This window comes from Ranitomeya imitator, chromosome 1, assembly GCF_032444005.1.
Source record: "Ranitomeya imitator isolate aRanImi1 chromosome 1, aRanImi1.pri, whole genome shotgun sequence".
In the NCBI taxonomy this organism is placed as follows: Eukaryota; Metazoa; Chordata; class Amphibia; order Anura; family Dendrobatidae; genus Ranitomeya; species Ranitomeya imitator.
This window is the reverse complement of record NC_091282.1, coordinates 648,132,716-648,155,934: the sequence shown is the minus strand read 5'-3', so window position 1 is coordinate 648,155,934 and position 23,219 is coordinate 648,132,716. Positions and strand designations below refer to the sequence as shown.

The 23,219-nt window shown below is 44.3% G+C and overlaps 1 protein-coding gene across 6 annotated transcripts in view; it reads left to right on the top strand.

The window, feature by feature from the left end:
* LOC138638820 (SLAM family member 5-like) overlaps nt 1-23,219 on the top strand; it is a 137,955-nt gene that overhangs the window by 69,927 nt on the left and 44,809 nt on the right. For all 6 annotated transcript variants that reach the window (XM_069728463.1, XM_069728484.1, XM_069728453.1 and 3 more), the window contains exons 2-3: nt 14,964-15,284; nt 22,326-22,601. In XM_069728463.1, the coding sequence (XP_069584564.1) occupies nt 14,964-15,284; nt 22,326-22,601 (597 nt within the window). The remainder of the gene's footprint in view (nt 1-14,963; nt 15,285-22,325; nt 22,602-23,219) is intronic.

Below are 23,219 nucleotides of genomic sequence, written 5' to 3'. Positions count from 1 at the left end.
AAGAGCCAAACGGTAGACCACAGGATTAACCTGTTCGAGAACCTTGAAGGGACCCAAGTAGCGAGGAGCAAACTTAGTGGACTCAACTCGCAGCCTGATGTTACGGGCGGAGAGCCACACCAAGTCGCCAGGAGCAAAGGTCGGAGCGGGGCGCCGATGAACATCGGCGGAGGACCTCATTCTCTCCTTGGAGGCCCGAATGGCATCCTGCGTGCGGTCCCAAATGTCCCGTGCCTCCACAGCCCAGTCTGCCACCCTGGAGTCAGCAGAAGACACAGGCATGGGCACAGGAACACGCGGATGCTGGCCGTAATTTAGGAGGAATGGAGTCTGACCGGTGGAGTCGGCTACGGCATTGTTAAGTGCAAACTCTGCCCACGGTAGCAAGGATGCCCAGTCATCCTGCCTGGCAGAAATAAAATGTCGTAAATATGTGACCAAGGTCTGGTTGGCCCTCTCTACCAACCCATTCGTCTCGGGATGATATGCCGAAGAGAGATTCAACTCAATACTGAGTAGACGACAAAGCTCTCTCCAGAATCGAGACGCAAACTGGGGACCCCGGTCACTAACAATTTTGTCTGGCATACCGTGTAGGCGAAAGATATGCTTGACGAACAAGACAGCCAACGCCCGTGCAGAAGGTAGCCGTGGAAGAGGCACCAAGTGCACCATTTTGGAAAAATGGTCGGTGATCACCCAGATAATGGTGCAGTTACGAGACTTGAGTAAGCCCACCACAAAGTCCATCCCGACCATCTCCCAGGGCCTGAGGATAAAGCAAACCAGCTGGCCGTTGCCGAGGAGTCTTGTTCTTTGCGCAAGAGACACAAGCCCGAACATACTCTGCGACATCACGAGCCATATGCGGCCACCAGTATGTCCTCGCCAGTAACTCAGATGTCCTTTTGGTACCAAAATCTCCACCCACCCTGGACGAGTGTGCCCAAGAGAGAACCTCCGGTCGCAAACTGGATGGTACAAAAGTCTTGCCCGGAGGCACAGACTCTAGCGAAACCGGGGCCACAGTTCTCAAGCTCTCGGTGGGGACAATAAGCCGAGGCTCCTCCTCCTCCTCCGCAGATGACACAACGGAGTGAGAGAGAGCGTCGGCCCAAATGTTCTTCTCCCCAGAAAGAAAATGGAGGGTGAAATGAAACCGGGAGAAGAATAAGGACCATCTGGCCTGGCGAGAATTCAACCGCTGGGCTGTCTGCAGGTACACCAAATTTTTATGGTCTGTGAAGACTTGGAAGGGAAAACGTGCTCCCTCCAAGAGATGTCTCCACTCCGAGAAAGCCAACTTCATGGCTAGCAACTCCCTGTCCCCGATGGAATAATTCCTCTCTGCTGGTGAGAAGGTCTTGGAGAAAAAGAAGCAAGGATGCTTCCGACCTTGAGCATCCTTTTGGAAGAGGACTGCTCCAGCACCAACAGAAGAGGCATCCACCTCCATGATAAATGGCTTATCAAAATCGGGGCGATGTAGGATGGGAGCGCTAGCGAAGTGTGACTTTATAGAGTTAAAGGCCTTGGAGACCTCCTCAGACCACAATTTGGGATTCGCCCCCTTCTTGGTGAGGGCAACCAAGGGAGCTACCAAAGTTGAGAAGCGCGGAATGAACTGGCGATAATAATTAATGAACCCCATAAAGCGCTGCACCGCTTTAAGAGAATGGGGTTCCTGCCAGTCCATCACAGCCTGTATTTTGGCAGGATCCATAGCCAATCCCTGGGCAGAGATGATGTAGCCTAGGAAAGGTAAGGACTCCTGCTCAAACATACACTTCTCCAACTTGGCATAGAGGGAGTTTGCCCGTAGGAGGTCGAAGACTTTGCAAACATCTCTCCGGTGGGAGTCAATATCTGGAGAGTAGATGAGAATATCATCCAGATAGACTACGACCGAGGTGGAAAGCATATCCCGGAAGATATCGTTCACAAAGTCTTGGAAAACGGCTGGGGCATTACAGAGCCCGAAGGGCATCACCAGATATTAATAGTGCCCATCCCTGGTGTTAAAAGCCGTCTTCCATTCGTCCCCCTCACGGATGCGAATCAGGTTGTAAGCACCCCGCAGATCTAGTTTAGTAAATACCCTTGCTCCCCGAAGCCTATCGAAGAGCTCAGATATCAAGGGCAAAGGATACTTATTTTTAACGGTGATGGCGTTAAGACCCCTGTAGTCTATGCATGGACGCAATTCCCCATTCTTCTTCTGCACGAAGAAGAACCCTGCCCCAGCAGGTGACACTGACTTCCTAATGAATCCTCTTGCCAGATTTTCCTGGATGTACTGTGACATTGCCTCCTTCTCCGGGAGAGATAGCGGATAGACTCGACCCCGGGGAGGCTCAGCACCAGGCAAGAGATCAATAGGACAGTCATAGGGGCGATGGGGCGGAAGGAACTGCGCCGCCTTTTTGGAGAACACGTCTGCATAAGACCAATACTGCTTGGGGAGAGAGGAAAGATCTGCGGGTACCTCTGTAGTAGCAACCTGAACGCACTCCCTCTGACACCTACCCCCACAAGATTCGCCCCATCCCAGAATTCTGCCTGAGGACCACTCGATATGAGGAGAGTGGTACCGTAGCCAAGTTATTCCCAACAGGACCTCATCAATTCCCTCAGGAATGACGAGCAGAGATATAATCTCCTGATGAGATGGCGACATGGACAGAGTAAAAGGGATGGTCTGGTGTGTTATCTGTGAGGGCAGTGTCGACCCATTCACCACTCGTACCGTTACTGGTTGAGCTAGCATAACCAGGGGTATTGCGTGACGTTGGGCGAAGGCAGAAGACATAAAATTGCCCTCCGCCCCAGAATCCACGCAGAGCTCTACCGAGTGGGAGAATGAGCCTATAGTAATTGTCCCCTTAAAGGACAATTTAGAGGCAAACGTCGCCGTGTCTAGTGTACCTCCACCTACTACCACTAGACGCTGACGTTTCCTCGACCGCTGAGGACATCTGGTGGCTAGATGTCCTGACTGCTGGCAAACATGACAGACCTTGAGTGCACAAGCGGTCCGGGACTTAGATCCCGCTTGTGACTCTTCCCTGGCCTCATGTGACTCAGGAACCAGGACCGGAGATTCCAGAGGTTTGGCGAAGGTAGGAGCCAGCCAAAACCTCTGCCTACACTGGGCTCGCTCTAACCTCCGCTCGTTAAAACGGAGGTCAATTCGAGTGGAGACAGTTATTAACTCCTCCAGTGTGGCAGGAAGCTCCCTAGTGGCCAGAGCGTCCTTAACGTGATCAGCCAGGCCCCTCCAAAATATGGGAATAAGAGCTTTATCCAACCAATCCAGCTCAGCAGCAAAAGTGCGGAATTGGACGGCAAAATGACTGACCAAGGACTCACCCTGAGTTAATGCCAGCAGTTGGAGCGCAGAATCATGGGTGACTTGAGGTCCTAAAAAGACCTGTTTCAGAGTGCTCAGAAACAGCGGAGCACTCTGCACCACATGATCGCCACGCTCCCACAGCGGCGTAGCCCATTCCAACGCCCTGTCCGACAAGAGAGACACTATAAATCCCGCCTTAGCACGCTCTGTGGGAAAACGTGCAGCCAGGAGCTCGAGGTGAATAGAGCACTGACTCACAAATCCCCTACAAAATTTGCCATCACCAGAAAATTTTTCTGGCAGCGGGAGGCGAGAAAATGTCGGAGCAGGGGTGGCAATGGACAGGGTTGCTGCAGCCACGCTAGCAGCCTGTACAGCAACTGCGGTAACATCCACAGCTGAGGTTGCGCTCTCAAGAGCCGCCAACCTACCCTCCAGCTGCTGGATATACCGCAAGGATTGCTGTTTGTCCGTCATTACTAGCCAGACCCTGGCGCTAGTGTAATGTTAGGGCTAGCGGAACGCACCAAATAATGATACAGATAGAGTATGGTGCGTTCGCAGCCCGGGGTCCACCGTGCAGAGATGGAACCTGCTGCCAAGTAATGATGGACTATATGGCGGTACTCATAAGTATAAACACGTGGGTTAGACTTCACCCAGCGTGAAGGAAGCGATCCTGTTGCATCACAGGATCGCTGTTCCGCACATAGAGCGCGAGCAAGTAGTCAGCGAACTCAACCCCAACTAGGATTGAAGTCTGATTAGACCCTTGCTGGCACAACACCGCAACTGGGTGTGTAAGGAAAATAACAATATTTAGGGCACAAGAGTGCATGCGGTGCCGCACTGACGAACGCCACTAACCACCCAGGCTTGGGCAAGGAAAGCACAGAGGAAGTGCACGGCGCCGTACTGGTGGTCACAACATCTGGACGCTGTAATGTGTGATTTGTGCTGTAGGATAAGTCGGGCGCTAGATAGCAACCATACACCTTCCGCGAACAGACATTCAATAGGGAAGGGGTATCCAAGGACGACTTGCACTCACAACAAACACACGTATGCAAATGTACACTAGCGCATAGCCGTGCGGTCATGCGCAGTTTATATAGTTGCAGCACAGGAAGTGGCCACAGAAACTTTGCCCTTCCAAGACCTGCCAAGAGGACCAATGGAATGTGCTGCAGGGCCTGAGCACATGACCCTCGATTTCCAACGGGAGATCTTGCCCTGGGCATGCTCAGTGTGTGCAGACAAGGACTTAGTCCCAGAGAAGTCTGCTCGCTGCTGACCAGCACTGGCTTTCATGGCAGAAGCTGAAGAAGCAGCAGTAACTCTCTGTACAGAGTGAGACTGAGCAAGACGCTGGGACCGACGTCCCTGCTGAGCAGACTCCACTGCGGCTGGATAAGAATGGGAGACCGCAGCGGAGATGGCTCGAGATTCCTCCTGTGCAGAAGCGGGAACTCGAGACCTAACACATATCTCTATGGATTTTATTTCAGATCTTCCCATCTCTCAAAAGATGTCAGTCATTTGGGTGGTCTGTGATCGCTTCTCTAAGATGGTCCATTTGGTACCCTTGTCTAAATTGCCTTCCTCCTCTGATTTGGTGCCATTGTTTTTCCAGCATGTGGTTCGTTTACATGGCATTCCAGAGAATATCGTTTCTGACAGAGGTTCCCAGTTTGTTTCGAGGTTTTGGCGAGCCTTTTGTGCTAGGATGGGCATTTACTTGTCTTTTTCCTTGGCTTTCCATCCTCAGACTAATGGCCAGACCGAACGAACCAATCAGACCTTGGAAACATATCTGAGATGCTTTGTTTCTGCTGATCAGGATGACTGGGTGTCCTTTTTGCCTTTGGCTGAGTTCGCCCTTAATAATCGGGATAGCTCGGCTACCTTGGTTTCACCGTTTTTCTGCAACTCTGGTTCCATCCTCGTTTCTCTTCAGGGCAGGTTGAGTCTTCGGACTGTCCTGGTGTGGATACTGTGGTGGACAGGTTGCAGCAGATTTGGACTCATGTAGTGGACAATTTGACTTTGTCCCAGGAGAAGGCTCAACGTTTCGCTAATCGCAGACGCTGTGTGGGTCCCCGACTTCGGGTTGGGGACTTGGTTTGGTTATCTTCTCGTCATATTCCTATGAAGGTTTCCTCTCCTAAGTTTAAACCTCGTTTTATTGGTCCGTATAGGATTTCTGAGGTTCTTAATCCTGTGTCTTTTCGTCTGACCCTTCCAGATTCTTTTTCCATACATAACTTATTCCATTCGTGCCTATGGTTCCATCTGTTGATCCTCCTGCTCCGGTTTTGGTGGAGGGGGAGTTGGAGTATATTGTGGAGAAGATTTTGGATTCTCGTGTTTCAAGGCGGAAACTCCAGTATCTGGATAAGTGGAAGGGTTATGCTCAGGAAGATAATTCCTGGGTCTTTGCCTCTGATGTCCATGCTCCCGATCTTGTTCGTGCCTTTCATATGGCTCATCCTGGTCGTCCTGGGAGCTCTGGTGAGGGTTCGGTGACCCCTCCTCAAGGGGGGGGTACTGTTGTGAATTCTGTGGCAGAGCTCCCTCCTGTGGTCACAAGTGGTACTTCGGCTGATTCTCTCTGTGAGCTTCCGTTGGTGGAGGAAAGTGGTACTGCGGCTTCTGAGTTTCCTTCCTCAGGTGATGTGGGGAAGTCGTTAGGTGCTGCTCTATTTAACTCCACCTAGTGCTTTGATCCTGGCCTCCAGTCAATGTTCTAGTATTGGACCTGTTTCCTCCTGGATCGTTCCTGTGGCCTGCTGCTCTGCATAGCTAAGTTCCACTTTTGCTACTTTGTTTGCTGTTTTTTCTGTCCAGCTTGTCTAATTGTTTTTTCCTGCTTGCTGGAAGCTCTGGGACGCAGAGGGTGTACCTCCGTGCCGTTCGTTCGGTACGGAGGGTCTTTTTGCCCCCTTTGCGTGGTTTTTGTAGGGTTTTGTGTTGACCGCAAAGTTACCTTTCCTATCCTTGCTCTGTTCAGAAAGTTGGGCCTCACTTTGCTAAATCTATTTCATCTCTACGTTTGTCTTTTCATCTTAACTCACAGTCATTATATGTGGGGGCTGCCTTTTCCTTTGGGGTATTTCTCTGAGGCAAGGTAGGCTTATTTTCTATCTTCAGGCTAGCTAGTTTCTCAGGCCGTGCCGAGTTGCATAGGGAGCGTTAGGCGCAATCCACGGCTGCCTTTAGTGTTGTTGGAGAGGATTAGGGATTGCGGTCAACAGAGTTCCCACGTCTCAGAGCTCGTTCTTGTTTTTTGGGTTATTGCCAGGTCACTGTATGTGCGCTGACCTCTATGTCCATTGTGGTACTGAATTACCTTTCATAACAGACCAGTGTCAGGCAGCTCCTACAAAGGCAAATAAAATAATGGGATGCATTAAAAGAGGCATAGATGCTCATGAGGAGAACATAATTTTACCTCTATACAAGTCACTAGTTCGACCACACTTAGAATACTGTGCACAGTTCTGGTCTCCGGTGTATAAGAAAGACATAGCTGAACTGGAGCGGGTGCAGAGAAGAGCGACCAAGGTTATTAGAGGACTGGGGGGTCTGCAATACCAAGATAGATTATTACACTTGGGGCTATTTAGTTTGGAAAAACGAAGACGAAGGGGTGATCTTATTTTAATGTATAAATATATGAGGGGACAGTACAAAGACCTTTCTGATGATCTTTTTAATCATAGACCTGAGACAGGGAGAAGGGGGCATCCTCTACGTCTGTAGGAAAGAAGGTTTAGGCATAATAACAGACGCAGGTTCTTTACTGTAAGAGCAGTGAGACTATTGAACTCTCTGCCGTATGATGTTGTAATGAGTGATTCATTACTTAAATTTAAGAGGGGACTGGATACATTTCTGGAAAAGTATAATGTTACAGGGTATATATACTAGGTTCCTTGATAGGGCGTTGATCCAGGGAACTAGTCTGATTGCCATATGTGGAGTCGGGAAGGAATTTTTTTCCCCAGTGTGGAGCTTACTATTTGCCACATGGGTTTTTTTTTTGCCTTCCTCTGGATCAACATGTTAGGGCATGTTAGGATAGGATATTGGTTGAACTAGATGGACTTAAAGTCTTCTTTCAAATTTAATAACTATGTTACTATGTAAATGAAGGTGTGTTAGAATGCCAAATGGTGGCACCCATCTTTTGTTAACCCCTTTCTGACATATGACGTACTATCCCATCGAGGTGGGCCCATAGGACCACCGATGGGATAGTACGTCATATGCGATCGTGGCCGATCGCAGCCGGGTGTCAGCTGACTATTGCAGCTGACATCCGGCACTATGTGCCAGGAGTGGTCACGGACCGCCCCTGGCACATTAACCCCCGGAACACCGCGATCAAATATGATCGCAGTGTTCCGGCGGTATAGGGATGCATCACGCAGGGAGGGGGCTCCCTGCGTGCTTCCCTGAGACCCCCGGATCAACGCGATGTGATCCCGTTGCTCCAAGGGTCTCCTACCTCCTTCTCCCTGCATGACACAGATCCAAAATTGCCGTGGGGATACCTCCGGTAGAGCAAGCGCTCGTAAGCCTGCAGCCCTGCATGTCAGATCGCTCATCTTACACAGTGTTGTGCAAAGTGTCAGATCAGCGATCTGACACTATAACATGATGCCCCCCTGGGGCAATGTTATAGTGTAAAAAAAAATATTCAGATGTGTAAAAAAAAAAAAAAAATTCCTAAATAAAGAAAAAAAAACTAAATATTGTTCCCATAAATATATTTCTTTATCTAAATAAAAAAACAAAACAATTAAAGTATACATATTTAGTATCGCCGAGTCCGTAATGACCCCACCTATAAAAGTATCCCGCCAGTTAACCCCTTCAGTGAATGCGGTAAAAAATTTTAAAAAAAACAGGCAAAAAAAACGCTTTATTATCATACCGCCAAACAAAAAGTGGAATAACACGCAATCAAAAATACAGATGTAAATAACCATGGTACCGCTGAAAACATCATCTTGTCCCGCAAAAAACGAGCCACCATACAGCATCATCAAAGAAAAAAGAAAAAAATTATAGTCCTCAGAATAAAGCGATGCAAAAATAATTATTTTTTATATAAATTAGTTTTTATCGTATAAAAGCGACAAAACATAAAAAAATATAAATGACGTATCACTGTAATTGTACTGACCCAAAGAATAAAACTGCTTTATCAATTTTACAAAACGCAGAACAGTATAAATGCCCTCCCCCAAAAAAAAAATTTCTTGAATAGCTAATTTTTGGTCATTCTGGCTCACAAAAATCAGAATAAAAAGCAATCAAAAAATGTCACATGCCCAAAAATGTTACCAATAAAAACGACAACTCGTACCGCAAATAACAAGACCTCACATGACTCTATGGACCAAAGTATGGAAAAATTATAGCTCTCAAAATGTGGAGACGCAAAAACTATTTTTTGCAATAAAAAGCGTCTTTTAGTGTGTGACAGCGGCCAATCATAAAATCCGCTAAAAAAAATGTTATAAAAGTAAATCAAACCCCCATTCATCACCCCCTTAGTTAGGGAAAAATAATAAAATTAGAAAAATGTATATATTTTCATTTTCCCATTAGGGTTAGAGCTAGGGTTAGGGTTGGGGTTAGGATTGGGGCTAGGGATAGGGTTGGGGCTAGGGTTAGGGCTAGGGTTGGGGCTAGGGTTAGGGTTAGTACTAGGATTAGGGCTAGGGTTGGGGTTAGGGCTAGGGTTAGGGTTGGGGCTAGGGTTAGGGCTAGGGTTAGGGTTGGGCCTAGGGTTAGGGTTAGGGTTGGGGCTAGGGTTAGGGTTGGGGTTAGGGCTACAGTTAGGGTTGGGGCTAAAGTAAGGTTAGGGTTGGGGCTAAATTTAGGGTTAGGGCTAAAGTTAGGGTTAGGGTTGGGGCTAAAGTTAGGGTTAGGGTTTGGATTACATTTACGGTTGGGATTAGGGTTAGGGGTGTGCTTGGGTTAGGATTTCAGTTAGAATTGGGGGTTTCCACTGTTTAGGCACATCAGGGGCTCTCCAAACGCGACATGGCGTCCGATCTCAATTCCAGCCAATTCTGCGTTGAAAAAGTAAAACAGTGCTCCTTCCCTTCCGAGCTCTCCCGTGCGCCCAAACAGGGGTTTACCCCAGCATATGGGGTATCAGCGTACTCAGGACAAATTGGACAACAACTTTTGGGGTCCAATTTCTCTTGATACCCTTGGGAAAATAAAAATTTGGGGGCTAAAAAACCCTTTTTGTGGGAAAAAATGATTATTTATTTTCACGACTCTGCGTTATAAGTGAAACACTTGGAGGTTCAAAGTTCTCACAACACATCTAGATAAGTTCCTTGGGGGGTCTAGTTTCCAAAATGGTGTCACTTGTGGGGGGTTTCAATGTTTAGGCACATCAGGGGCTCTCCAAACGCAACATGGTGTCCCATCTCAATTCCAGTCAATTTTGCATTGAAAAGTCAAATGGCGCTCCTTCCCTTCTGAGCTCTGCCATGTGCCCAAACAGTGGTTTACGCCCACATATGGGATATCAGCGTACTCAGGACAAATTGTAAAACAACTTTTCGGGTCCATTTTCTCCTGTTTCCCTTGCTAGAATAGAGCAAATTGGAGCTGAAGTAAATTTTTTGTGAAAAAAAGTTAAATGTTCTTTTTTTTTTAAACATTCCAAAAATTCCTGTGAAACACCTGAAGGGTTAATAAACTTCTTGAATGTGGTTTTGAGCACCTTGAGGGGTGAAATTTTTAGAATGGTGTCACACTTGGTTATTTTCTATCATATAGACCCCTCAAAATGACTTCAAATGTGATGTGGTCCCTAAAAGAAAATGGTGTTGTAAAAATGAGAAATTGCTGGTCAACTTTTAACTCTTATAACTCCCTAACAAAAAAAAAATTTGGTTCCAAAATTGTGCTGATGTAAAGTAGACATGTGGGAAATGTTACTTATTAAGTATTTTGTGTGACATATCTCTGTGATTTAAGGGCATAAAAATTCAAAGTTGGAAAATTGCTAAATTTTCAACATTTTCGCCAAATTTCTGTTTTTTTCCACAAATAAATGCAGGTAATATCACAGATATTTTGCTACTATCATGAAGTACAGTATGTCACGAGAAAACGATGTCAGAATCATCAGAATCCGTTGAAGCGTTCCAGAGTTATAACCTCATAAAGGGACAGTGGTCAGAATTGTAAAAATTGGCCCGTCATTAACGTGCAAACCACCCTTGGGGGTAAAGGGGTTAAATGATCTCATTTCAGCTCTAATAATTAGCTTGTGATATCTGCTTTATACTGGACTGTGGAAAAGTTTTAGGAAGGTGACAAAACAATGCTGCAAAGAAGCTTTCAAAAACTGAAGAGTTAATGGTTTATTTTTATCAATTAGCAAAATACAAAGTGAATGATCAAAAGAGAAATATAAATCAAACCTATATTTAGTATGCTAGCCCTTCACCTCTATAGCCACGTCTCGGTCACTTGTACACAGTTTTTGCAAGTTCTTGGCAAGAGATTGTTCCAAACATCTTGAAGAACTAACCACAGATCTTCTATGGATGTCGCTGGTGCAGGTCCTTCTGTTTATTCATGTGATCACAGACAGACAGAATTATGTGAGATCAGGGCTCTGTGGGAGCCAGATTAGCACTCAAGTGCTCCTTGTTCTTTCTTACTTTACTTTAAAGGGGTTGTCCACTACTAAGACAAACCTTTCTTGATTTTAATGTTTGGCCCCGATAAAATAAAACAGCCTATACTCACCTTCCATGCTAGTGCCGTTCCAGCGGTGTCGGGGTTCTCGTACGGTTCTTATGACATGTAAGCCGGTGTCAGATCAGTGCTGGCGTCACTGTCCCCACCTTCGTACGAATTGAACATGCAGCCCAGGCTTCCTCTTCATGTTCAAAATGTCCGAAGGTGGAGACAGTGATGTCAGCGTTGATTGAACACCGGCTCATGTGTCATAATAACTGCACAAGACCCCCAGGACTGGGAGTGCTAACACCACTGGAACAGTGCCGGCACCGGAAGAGAGTATAGGCTGTTTTATTTAATGGGGGCCAAATATTTAGATCAAGAGGGATTGTCCTAGTAGTGGACAACCCCTTTAAGATGTCCAGCAATGCCATCAGCTCAGAACTGGCAGCAACCAGTAAGACCAGCTACATCCAGCTAATGTTTACAGCAGCCAGAAAAGGAATGTTTTTTTCATGGATGAACTTTGGCAAAAAATCAGTCCTCTCACATGGAAATAAGATCAAGTAAGTCAACTAAGCACAAAAAACATAATAAATGGGATGCAGAACAATGGGAGCAGGTGCTCTGGAGTGAAGAGTCAAAATGTGAACTCTTTGGCTATAGCAGAAGGCATCTCATTCCAGAAGGGCTGGAGAGCGGCACAATAATGAGGGTCTGCAGGAACAGTGAAGCTCAGGGGAGGGTCCTACAAGTTTGTGACTGCATTTCAGTAAGCGGAGTTTGAGATTTAGTCAGGATCAATGTTATCTCTAAGGGTTCAGGCAACCATATTTATGGTCCTAGTGCGATTCGACAAAACGTCAGATCGCACTCGGACAAATGTTAGGCTATAGGTCCATGCACATGTCCAATTTTTTCCTCAGATCAAGTTTGTCCAAGGAAAAAATGACAGCATGTCCGATTTAAATCTGAAAATAGACACGCACTCAGGCATGCAAGTCAATGAGTCTGTGGAAAAAATCGCACTGCCCTCGGGTGACATCTGAATGCAGTCCAATTTTCACAGACTAACAGAATGGAGAAGATGGAGAATTTTTTTTTCCATCTTCTCATCATCCGGGAAAATTGGAACACAGTGTGATTGCAATTTGATCAGAGTTTGAACAGAGGATGATTAGCAAAAAGGGCCCATTCTCTCGGAGTGACCCTAGCCTAATAATTAGAATGTAATACCATCAGGGAGGTGTTTGATTGGCTCCATATTTATTGTGCAGCCGGACAATGACCACCAACATCCAGCCAATGTCAGTAAGAGGGAGGAGTCCTGGAAGTGATGATCCGGCCCCCAGAGAGCCCTGATCTCACATTGTCCGATCTGTCTGGGATCACATGAAGAGACATAGTAACATAGTAACATAGTTAGTAAGGCCGAAAAAAGACATTTGTCCATCCAGTTCAGCCTATATTCCATCATAATAAATCCCCAGATCTACGTCCTTCTACAGAACCTAATAATTGTATGATACAATATTGTTCTGCTCCAGGAAGACATCCAGGCCTCTCTTGAACCCCTCGACTGAGTTCGCCATCACCACCTCCTCAGGCAAGCAATTCCAGATTCTCACTGCCCTAACAGTAAAGAATCCTCTTCTATGTTGGTGGAAAAACCTTCTCTCCTCCAGACGCAAAGAATGCCCCCTTGTGCCCGTCACCTTCCTTGGTATAAACAGATCCTCAGCGAGATATTTGTATTGTCCCCTTATATACTTATACATGGTTATTAGATCGCCCCTCAGTCGTCTTTTTTCTAGACTAAATAATCCTAATTTCGCTAATCTATCTGGGTATTGTAGTTCTCCCATCCCCTTTATTAATTTTGTTGCCCTCTTTGTACTCTCTCTAGTTCCATTATATCCTTCCTGAGCACCGGTGCCCAAAACTGGACACAGTACTCCATGTGCGGTCTAACTAGGGATTTGTACAGAGGCAGTATAATGCTCTCATCATGTGTATCCAGACCTCATTTAATGCACCCCATGATCCTGTTTGCCTTGGCAGCTGCTGCCTGGCACTGGCTGCTCCAGGTAAGTTTATCATTAACTAGGATCCCCAAGTCCTTCTCCCTGTCAGATTTACCCAGTGGTTTCCCGTTCAGTGTGTAATGGTGATATTGATTCCTTCTTCCCATGTGTATAACCTTACATTTATCATTGTTAAACCTCATCTGCCACCTTTCAGCCCAAGTTTCCAACTTATCCAGATCCATCTGTAGCAGTAGACAGAAGGATTCACACAAGCCTCATACACAGAAGATCTGGTGTTGGTGATCCAAGATGTTTAGAACAACGTCCTGCTAAGTTTCTTCAAAATCTGTGTGCAATTACATATTTTTTTTCTACAAAGTGGGTTTACTATGGTGTACATAGATGACAAAGCAACCACAAAAAAAAATATTTGTGATTTAAGTACCAAGTCATCTTCATTGATGCTGTCATGCCTATCATGGATCATGGATGTTGTATGATCATGAGAAAAAGTAATTGAATCATTCAAATATTATTTCATTCTCTCGCCCTGCCAAACATGTGACTCCCAGGGAAGATCAGAGGATACTATAGTCTAAGAGGGTCGGAAGACTTCTCTGCACCATGACAACACATTTAATTGATTGATCTAATTACATTGTATTTCTAAATCAAAAGATTCTAAATCTCATCAGAATACCCTCACTATAGCCGTAGTAGTGAGAACCTGGCTATTTTACCACTGCTATGACCATCATGTGTGGTGGTGTCCTTATTGTCTCCCAATAAATGATGTTGGGTCGATGTCGATGTCAGTTATGTTGGATTTTAATATTCACAATATTTTGCTCTTAGGGGAGATAAGTCACTGCAGGAGGTGTCTGACTGCATGATACTACCTGAGCCAAGCTTATATGTGTTAGGGGTGTCGGAAGGAATAATCAGTAGAGTTTATGTTCCCCAAACTCTGCAACCTCTGAGACAGAAGGAATATTGTGCATTACATGGAGATATGTCATCGGAGCGAGACCTGGCATCCAATCACATATTCAGTAGTCAGAGAGCGGGACGTAGAAGGGCTGTGGAAAAGGGGTCATGTGTATGAGAAGAAATATACATTCCCAGGCATCACCAAAAGTTGGCAATGAATGGGAAAGGATTGATTTCATTAAACAACCCTTATAAACGTTAATGTATCTGACTTAAAGGCTTTAGCAGGCAAAAATTGTTACATGTTATTGGCTACCTTTAGTTAGTAACATTGTGCTAAGTATCAGGCAGCAATCTTCATTCCCTTATTCATTTTCAGATATGCAGTTTGAAGCCTGCATGTATCTTCAGATTTTTCTCTTGTGGGAGTGTCCCTCCCAGTAATATAGGTTGGACGTGAGGTCTTTGTGTATATGCAGGATGCTGCTTCTATCCTGCACTTATTTTGTTTTCATGTGCTTTCCTCCTTGTCTGTTTTCTCTGCCCTCCATAAAACGTTAAATACTTTCCTCTCTGTCCACTGCAGATCTGTGTACCATCCCATCCCCCTTCTTCCTGCTATCTGTAACATTGAGAAAATGGAGTGGGAGAGCAAAGAGAGCTGTCACGAGCAGGAGCACTGAGAATTTGCACCATTTTGCAAAGCATAAACTAGATGAAAGACTCTCACTCTGCAGGAGCAAAAATTATGTAATAGAGAAGCAAATGAACAATAATAACAATTCTGTACAAAGTTGTACATAGCCTTCAAGCACTGTGGCCGCTTCTGACCATTGACACATGGGCACTTCCTTATTATTTAAAAGTCAGTGTACCTCTTTGTGTCAAGTAAAATTTCATCAGCTTTACTATTTTTTTTTTTTTTGCAGGAGAACAAGCTAATACTAGGCAGGTGGCCGGTCTTCTACACCATTCTGTAGAATTATACGACCCGGATCTATCACTTCCTTCTCATGATGTTATCTGGAAATTTCAAACCCAAAATAAAACATCAACCAGAGCGGTCATGTATCAAAAATCTGAGATTACCATCTACGATTCTCAGTTTACTGATCGTCTGAAATTATCCAATAATGGGACAAAATTACATATTAATGACTTGAGGATGGAGGATTCGGGAGTCTACACCACAGAAGTGACTTTGACAAATAATGAAATACATCATGCAACCTATATCCTCACTGTGTACGGTAAGTGCAGGATCTGCCCCTATGTCCATTAAAGGGAACCTGTCACCCCCAAAATCGAAGATGAGCTAAGCCCACCGGCATCAGGGGCTTATCTACAGCATTCTGTAATGCTGTAGATAAGCCCCCAATGTAACCTGAAAGATGAGAAAAAAAGAGGTTAGATTATACTTACCTGGGGGGTGGTCCGATCCAATGGGTGTCGCAGTCTGGTCCGGGGCCTCCCATCTTCTTACGATGACGTCCTCTTCTTGCCTTCATGCTGCGGCTCCGGCGCAGGCGTACTTTGTTTGCCCTGTTGAGGGCAGAGCAAAGTACTGCAGTGCGCAGGCGCCGGGAAAGGTCAGAGAGGCCCATCGCCGGGAAAGGTCAGAGAGGCCCAGGCGATCAAACACCTAAAATATGCCAACCACTTTCCAGAGTGGCGTATCTAGAGTCTGATGTGCACCGGTGCAAAATTTGGATCTGGGCCCCAACCTGCATGTTGGTCAGTTGTTTGGGCCCTTGTAGCCTTCTAGATCTTACAGTCGGTACGTAAAGTTTTCAGACCCCTTTAAATTTTTCACTTTTTGTTTCATTGCAGCCATTTGGTAAATTCAAAAAAGTTCATTTTTTTCTCATTAATGTACACTCTGCACCCCATCTTGACAGAAAAAAAGCAGAAATGTAGACATTTTTGCAAATTTATTAAAAAAGAAAAACTGAAATATCACATGGTTACAAGTATTCAGACCCTTTGCTCAGACACTCATACTTAAGTCACATGCTGTCCATCTCCTTGTGATCCTCCTTGAGATGATTCTACTCCTTCATTGTAGTGTAGTCCAGCTGTGTTTAATTAAACTGATAGGACTTGATTTGGAAAGGCACACACCTGTCTATATAAGACCTCACAGTTCACAGTGCATGTCAGACCAAATGAGAATCATGAGGTCAAAGGAACTGGCCATGGAGCTCAGAGACAGAATTGTGGCAAGGCACAGATCTGGCCAAGGTTACAACAGAATTTCTGCAGTACTCAAGGTTCCTAAGAGCACAGTGGCCTCCATAACCCTTAAATTGAAGAAGTTTGGGACCACCAGAAGTCATCCTAGACCTGGCCAACCAGCCAAACTGAGCAATCATGGGAGAAGAGCCTTGGTGAGAGAGGTAAAGAAGAACCCCAAGATCACTGAGCTCCAGAGATGCAGTAGAGAGGTGGGAGAAAGTTTTACAAAGTTAACTATCACTGTAGCCCTCCACCAGTTGGGCCTTTATGGCAGAGTGGCCCGACAGGACAGAAGCCTCTCCTCAGTGCAAAGACATATGAAAGCCCACATAGAGTTTGCAAAAAAAACACATGAAGGACTCCCAGACTGTGAGAAATAAGATTCTCTGGTCTGATGAGACGAAGATAGACCATTTTGGTGATAATTCTAAGCGGTATGTGTGGAGAAAACCAGGCACTGCTCATCACCTGCCCAATACAATCCCAACAGTAAAACATGGTGGTGGAAGTATCATGCTATGGGGGTGTTTTTCAGCTGCAGGGAGAGGACTACTGGTTGTCATTGAAGGAAACATGAATGTGGCCAAGAACAGAGATATCCTGGATGAAACCCTGTTCCAGAGTGCTCTGGAACTCAGACTTGGCCGAAGGCTTATTTTCCAACAAGACAAGGACCCTAAGCACACAGCTAAAATAACAAAGGAGTGCCTTCACAACAACTCTGTGACCATTCTTGACTTGCCCAGCCAGACCTAAACCCCATTGAGCATCTCTGGAGAGACCTGAAAATGGCTGTCCACCAACGTTCACCATCCAACCTGATGGAACTGGAGAGGATCTGCAAGGAAGAATGGCAGAGGATCCCCAAATCCAGGTGTGAAAAACTTGTTGCATCTTTCCCAAGAAGACTCACGGCTATACTAGCTCAAAAGGGTGCTTCCACTCAATACTGAGCAAAGGGTCTGAATACCATGTGATATTTCAGTTTTTTTTTAAAAAATTGCAAAAATTATTACATTTCTGTTTTTTTTGGTCAAGATGGGGTGCAGAGTGTACATTAATGAGAAAAAAATGATTTTTTTTTTGAATTTACCAAATGGCTGCTATGAAACAAAGAGTGAAAAATTTAAAGGGGTCTGAAAACTTTCCGTACCCACTATATAAAGACATACAAGTTCACTCCCAGTTAATTATGCAGTAATGTCCCCCATCCTCCGCCCCTTGCAGGTGTACGTACTGTACAGTATATGTCCCCCATTCTGCGCTCCTGCAAAGTATATATTTCCCCCATTTTGGTATATATTGTATGTCTTCCTTCCTTGTATGTATGCCCCCATCCTGGGCCTCCTCATAGTATTTATGTCCCCTATCCTGGACCCCTTCCTGGTATACATTTCCCCCATCTTGGTATATATGTCCCCATCCTGGTATGCATATCCCACATCTTGGACCCCTATGATATTGGAATATCAACAAAAAGTGAATTTATTTCAGTTCTTCAATACAAAAAGTGAAACTCCTATATTATATAGAGTCATTACAAACAGCATGGTCTATTTCAAGTGTTTCTTACTGTTAATGTTGATGATTATGGCTTACAGCCAATGAAAACCCCAAAGCCATTATCTCAGTAAATTAGAATACTTTATAACAGCAGCTTGAAAAATGATTTTACAATCGCAAATGTTGGCCTACTGAAATGTATGTTCAGTAAATGCACTGAATACTTAGTCAGGGCTCCTTTTGCATCAAGAACTGCATCAGTGCGGCGTGGCATGGAGGCGATCAGTTTGTGGCACTGCTCAGTTCACAGTATGTGAGCTTGTAGAAGGTGGGTTTTTTAGGTGCTGTGTGGTGGCCATTGTTGCTGTGTCTGTGGGATGTTGTGGTGTAGAGCCATGGGCACTCAACCTTTTAGCATGGGCGTTGTGGGACACCAGGTCACTCTCCCTGCCAGTGGTCATGGTGCCGCACTTGTAAAGTTGGGAAACCATTGAATGGTCAACAATGACATGGCAGTGGGCTTCATACAGTCTGATCGGAATGTTTAATTTTGCCCATTTTTCCCAAGCCACAGTAGAATAATGTATAACTTTTGGATGTGCGGTCCAGGACTTTTTATACAGTTGAAAATTTTGGCTGTCTGTAGATAAAAAATACATAATTTCTATAATATTTGTACGTGCATGCTGGGGCCAGGTGGTGTCATTTCATGACTTGCAGTCGCGGTCACAGATCCTGCATTACTTTCTCAGAAAACTTACTGCGGAAGGTTTATCAGTCGCGAGTACCTTAGTTCATGAAGTTTCTGCAATCGCTTTGTGGTTAACACTTATATTAGAGTATGATATATCATCTTCTCCTGAGCTGCTCAGATCTCCTGAGTACTAGGAAACCCCCTCATAAAACTTATAAATGGCTTTAAAGGGGTTTCCTGCTTTCCTGCTTTTATGTAAGTAAAGTTTACTCATTACATAATGAGATGTTCTGCACCTTTCTAATATTTTTATTTACTCACCATTTTGAAGATCTATGTTTCCTGTCAGTGAATGGAAATATTCTTATTTGCAACCAGGGACTAAAATTCTGAATAGATCTGATACTTCTCAAAGCTGAGTGTTTGCTTCAATGGTATTTAGCTCCTACTACAGCATATAGATGCCAAGCGAGGCAAATTAGTCACTTTCACTCTGGAGGACTCAGAAAAATCACAATCTCTCTTTAGATAGGTGTAGGTGTATGTAAAGAATATCTCCTAATTTTGTGTATTGTAATACAGAAAAAGATGTTGCAGCTGCATTCTCCTCCTATAGGTTCCTTTCTTTCTAGTATATAATGTTTCATCGAGGTGTGCGGTGCCTCAGACCACACGTTGCAGCCATGGAACAATGAGAGGTGAGTATTTTTTTTTTTTTACTCATTTAGTACAGGCCTATGTGGGGCCCATTATACTATATGGAGAGCTATGTGGGGCCCATTATACTATATAGAGGGCTGTGTGGGGGCCATTATAATATTTGGAGGGCTATGTGGGGCCCATTATACTATATGGAGAGCTATGTGGGGCCCATTATACTATATAGAGGGCTGTGTGGGGGCCATTATAATATTTGGAGGGCTATGTGGGGCCCATTAAACTGTGGAAAGCAATGTGAGGTGCGTTATACTATATGGAAGGCACTGTGGGGTGCAGTATAATATGCAGAAGGCAATGTGGGGCAAATTATACTATATGAAAGATGTGTGGGGCCCATTATGCTATATGGAGGGCTATGTGGAGGCCTTTATAATATTTGAAGGGCTATGAGGAGGCTATTATAATATTTGGAGGTCTATGTGGGACCCTTTATACTATAGGAAAACACTGTGGTGGCCATTATACCATATGGAGGGCTATGTGTGGGGCCATAATAATATTTGAAGGGCTATGTGGGGGGTCATCATACTGCATGGAGGGCAATTTGGGAGCCTTTATAGTTTATGGAAGAATATGTGGGACTATTATAGAGTTTGCAGGGCTATGTGGTTTTTTTACTGTTTGCAGGGCTATGTGGGGGCCATTACACTTTTTGCAGGACTATGTGGAGGGATATTATCCTGTTTGTACGGCTATGTGGGAGCCATACTACAGTTTGCAGTGCTATGTGGTAGGCCACTGTACAGTTTGCAGGGCTATGTGGGGGCCATTACATGGATTGCAAGGCTATGTGGGGGCCATTATACTCTATGAAGGGCTGTGAGGGGATCACAGTTTGGGCATCATTTGAAGGAATTCATTGTGATGACATCAGAATGTGTTTAGGGGGGAACTTTTGTTGGCCTCATAATTTATGGGGGAAATGAAAGGGAAATCTAGTGACTTTAATAGGAAGAAAAAATATTTTGTAAATGGCTAGGGCTAGAGTAAGGGCTAGGGATAGGAATAGGGTTAGTGATAAGGTTATGGCTACTGATACGGTTAAGAATAAGGCAAAGGTAATAACATTATATGAAAATTTTATAAAAAAAAAAGTATGTTGTTAAAATATAACAACATATAACTTTTTATTTTTCAAATTTTATGTCTTAAGTTCAGCAAAAAAAATAAAATGAGTGGGTCAAAGCTTAAACTATAATTACATAAATATTTTTCTAAAATAAGGGGTTCAATATTGGACTGGTGGAAGGAACTCAGGGAACAACAATGGCTCCACGGGCTAAGGGGTGCATAAAATACATGCATTGCCACTGCTGCTAGCAACAGTCTACACCATTGATACATGACGTGTCTACTCTTTATACTGTATAGACATCATCTACAGTATATACTGTGGCATACACATATTGTTCTACTATAAATAAATTTCTAAAAGAAAATAATAAATATGACTAAAACATCTTTATAGCACAAAACTTAATAGCACTCCCACCCACCGGTGTCGGTCATGAAGCTGCCAAAAACCATGTGTGGTCAAGTGTTCTACAAACTAGACCTCCACTGCTTTCCTTCCTGTGTAGGTGGATGTCAGATACATACACGTTATGTGAAAAAAGAGTTGAATAATAGTATAATGTGAAGTTCTGAAAGTTTCTCATGTACTTGGATTTTTAGTTCCTTACCAGTTTCAAGAGTTATACCATTTGAAATTTTTCATTTTGAGTCTCATATTGACTCACACTTTCCGTTCTGCGGAGATCACTTCTCAGCTGTTATCAGAGATGAGCTGAACCTTTGAATCATTACATTCGGGTTATTAATTCAGTCCCATTGCCAGAGGTTACAGAGGGGTTCACCGAGTGCTGAGGAGCAGTGGTCAGAAAAGTCACAAACGCTCTGCTGACCTCATAACAGCAGAGTGCAGACCTCCTAACATATCAGCACAAACACTGCAACCCCACTAGGCGCTTCATTGCCAAGCAGCTGCATGCAGCCTTACATCACCAAGCACAACTCCAAGCGTCTGATCAAATGGTGTAAAGCCACCACCACTGGACTCTGCAGGAGAAGTGTTCTCTGCAGTGACGGATCACACTTCTCTATCTGACGTTTGATGGAGTCTGGGTTTGGTGATTCCAGGAGAATATGACCCACTAACGGCATTGGCCCCACTCTACAGTTTGGTGGAGGAGTGATAATACAATGGGCTTGTTCCTCAGGTATTGGCCTTGGCCACTTAGTTCAAGGGAAAATCCTTATGACATTTTGAACAATTGTAACTTCCAGCTTTGTGAGAACAATATGGGGAAGGTCCTTTTCTGCTCCACATGACTATGCCCGATACAAAAGGTCCATACAGACAAGGTTGGGGGTGTTTGGTGATAAGAACATAAACCCAGAACCTCATCCAATAATGGAAATTCTGAGCCTGCCCTTCTCCTCCAACAGTGTCTGACCTCATAAATGGCAAAAAGTCCCATTGATGCCACCAAAATCTTGTAGAAATCTTTCCCAGAAGAGCGGAAATTGTTATATCTGCAGAGGGGCCAACTCTACATTAATGTATGGGATAATCATACCAGAAAAAAAGCACTAATGGAACCAAAATTACTAAAAATAGAAAACTTTATTGAAATCACAATAAAATATGTTGTCCAAGAATATTGAAAATTATACAGGGAAATGACAATAGTAAGTCAAAACAACGATGGGACCACAGTGATATAACAGGCAAAAAGAGTAGGAATCCTCAGGCCAAGTAAACATGACATTCAGGTCGAAAGTGCAAGTGCATTGTGCTAAAGTGTTTATCATTGTACAATGACAGAATAATTTCCAAAAGTGGAGAAACACTGTAAGCATACGAAATCCATAAAGGCTAACAGCCAAACATAAGAAAAAGTGCAAGACCAAGGGTCCATTAGCATAAAATGCATAAAAACCAGAGAAATTACCTGTAGTACCGTGGAGCCACCCACCCCAACGCGCGTTTTGGCGTAGTGCCTTCTAGGATATAGAATGGGAAGTGAGTGGGATGTGGAGGGAGCGCATACTTTTCTTCAAAAAGTATATACTATAAACACATTCCTTCACGATGTATTTTGCTTATTCTACTTACTTATTTTTCTTTTTATTACAGAGCCCATCACGCAGCCAAATGTAATCACAGAGAAGGCAAACACGAAAAAACAATGTAATATCACCCTACATTGTTCTGTCACATCACACACATCAGATCTCTCCTACACCTGGAAATCCAGACACCAGGACTCTACATATCAGCTGTATGGTGATGGAAGCACCATCCAGATATCAGTACCCCCGGACCACCAAGACATGGAGCTCCTGTGTATCGTCCAGAACCCGGCCGACCAGAAGAACATCTCTATCACAGTAACATCCTGCAATAATAGAGGTGGGGAGTCACACAAGTGTTATGTCTGTGCTTAGTTCTGTTATAGGATGTAGAAGGCACTTCTGAGATTGGGTGCCCGAATAGGATCCTGTCCTGTAAATAAATGAAAATAAATTTGTCACTTCAAAATGATGCAAACTGTGAAATATATTAACAATTGGCAATCCATAGAGATGAAAAGTATCAGTCTGCTGTTCAGACCTCCATCAGTCGACACATTACCCAGGAGTATAACATCAGGAACCAGCGCAAAAGTATGAGACCAGTATCCACTGCTATCAGGAGAGTGTGACTAATGACATACCACAGTTACACTCAGGGTTTGACGGACACCAATAACATATTTTACATTATATTACATTATTTATGCTGTGCTAATCCTGAGTTACATGGTGTATTATACTCCAGAGCTGCACTCACTATTCTGCTGGTGGAGTCACTGTGTACATACATTACATTACTGATCCTGTGTTACATCCTGTATTATACCCCAGAGCTGCACTCACTATTCTGCTGGTGCAGTCACTGTGTACATACATTACATTACTGATCCTGAGTTACATCCTGTATTATACCCCAGAGCTGCACTCACTCTTCTGCCGATGCAGTCACTGTGTA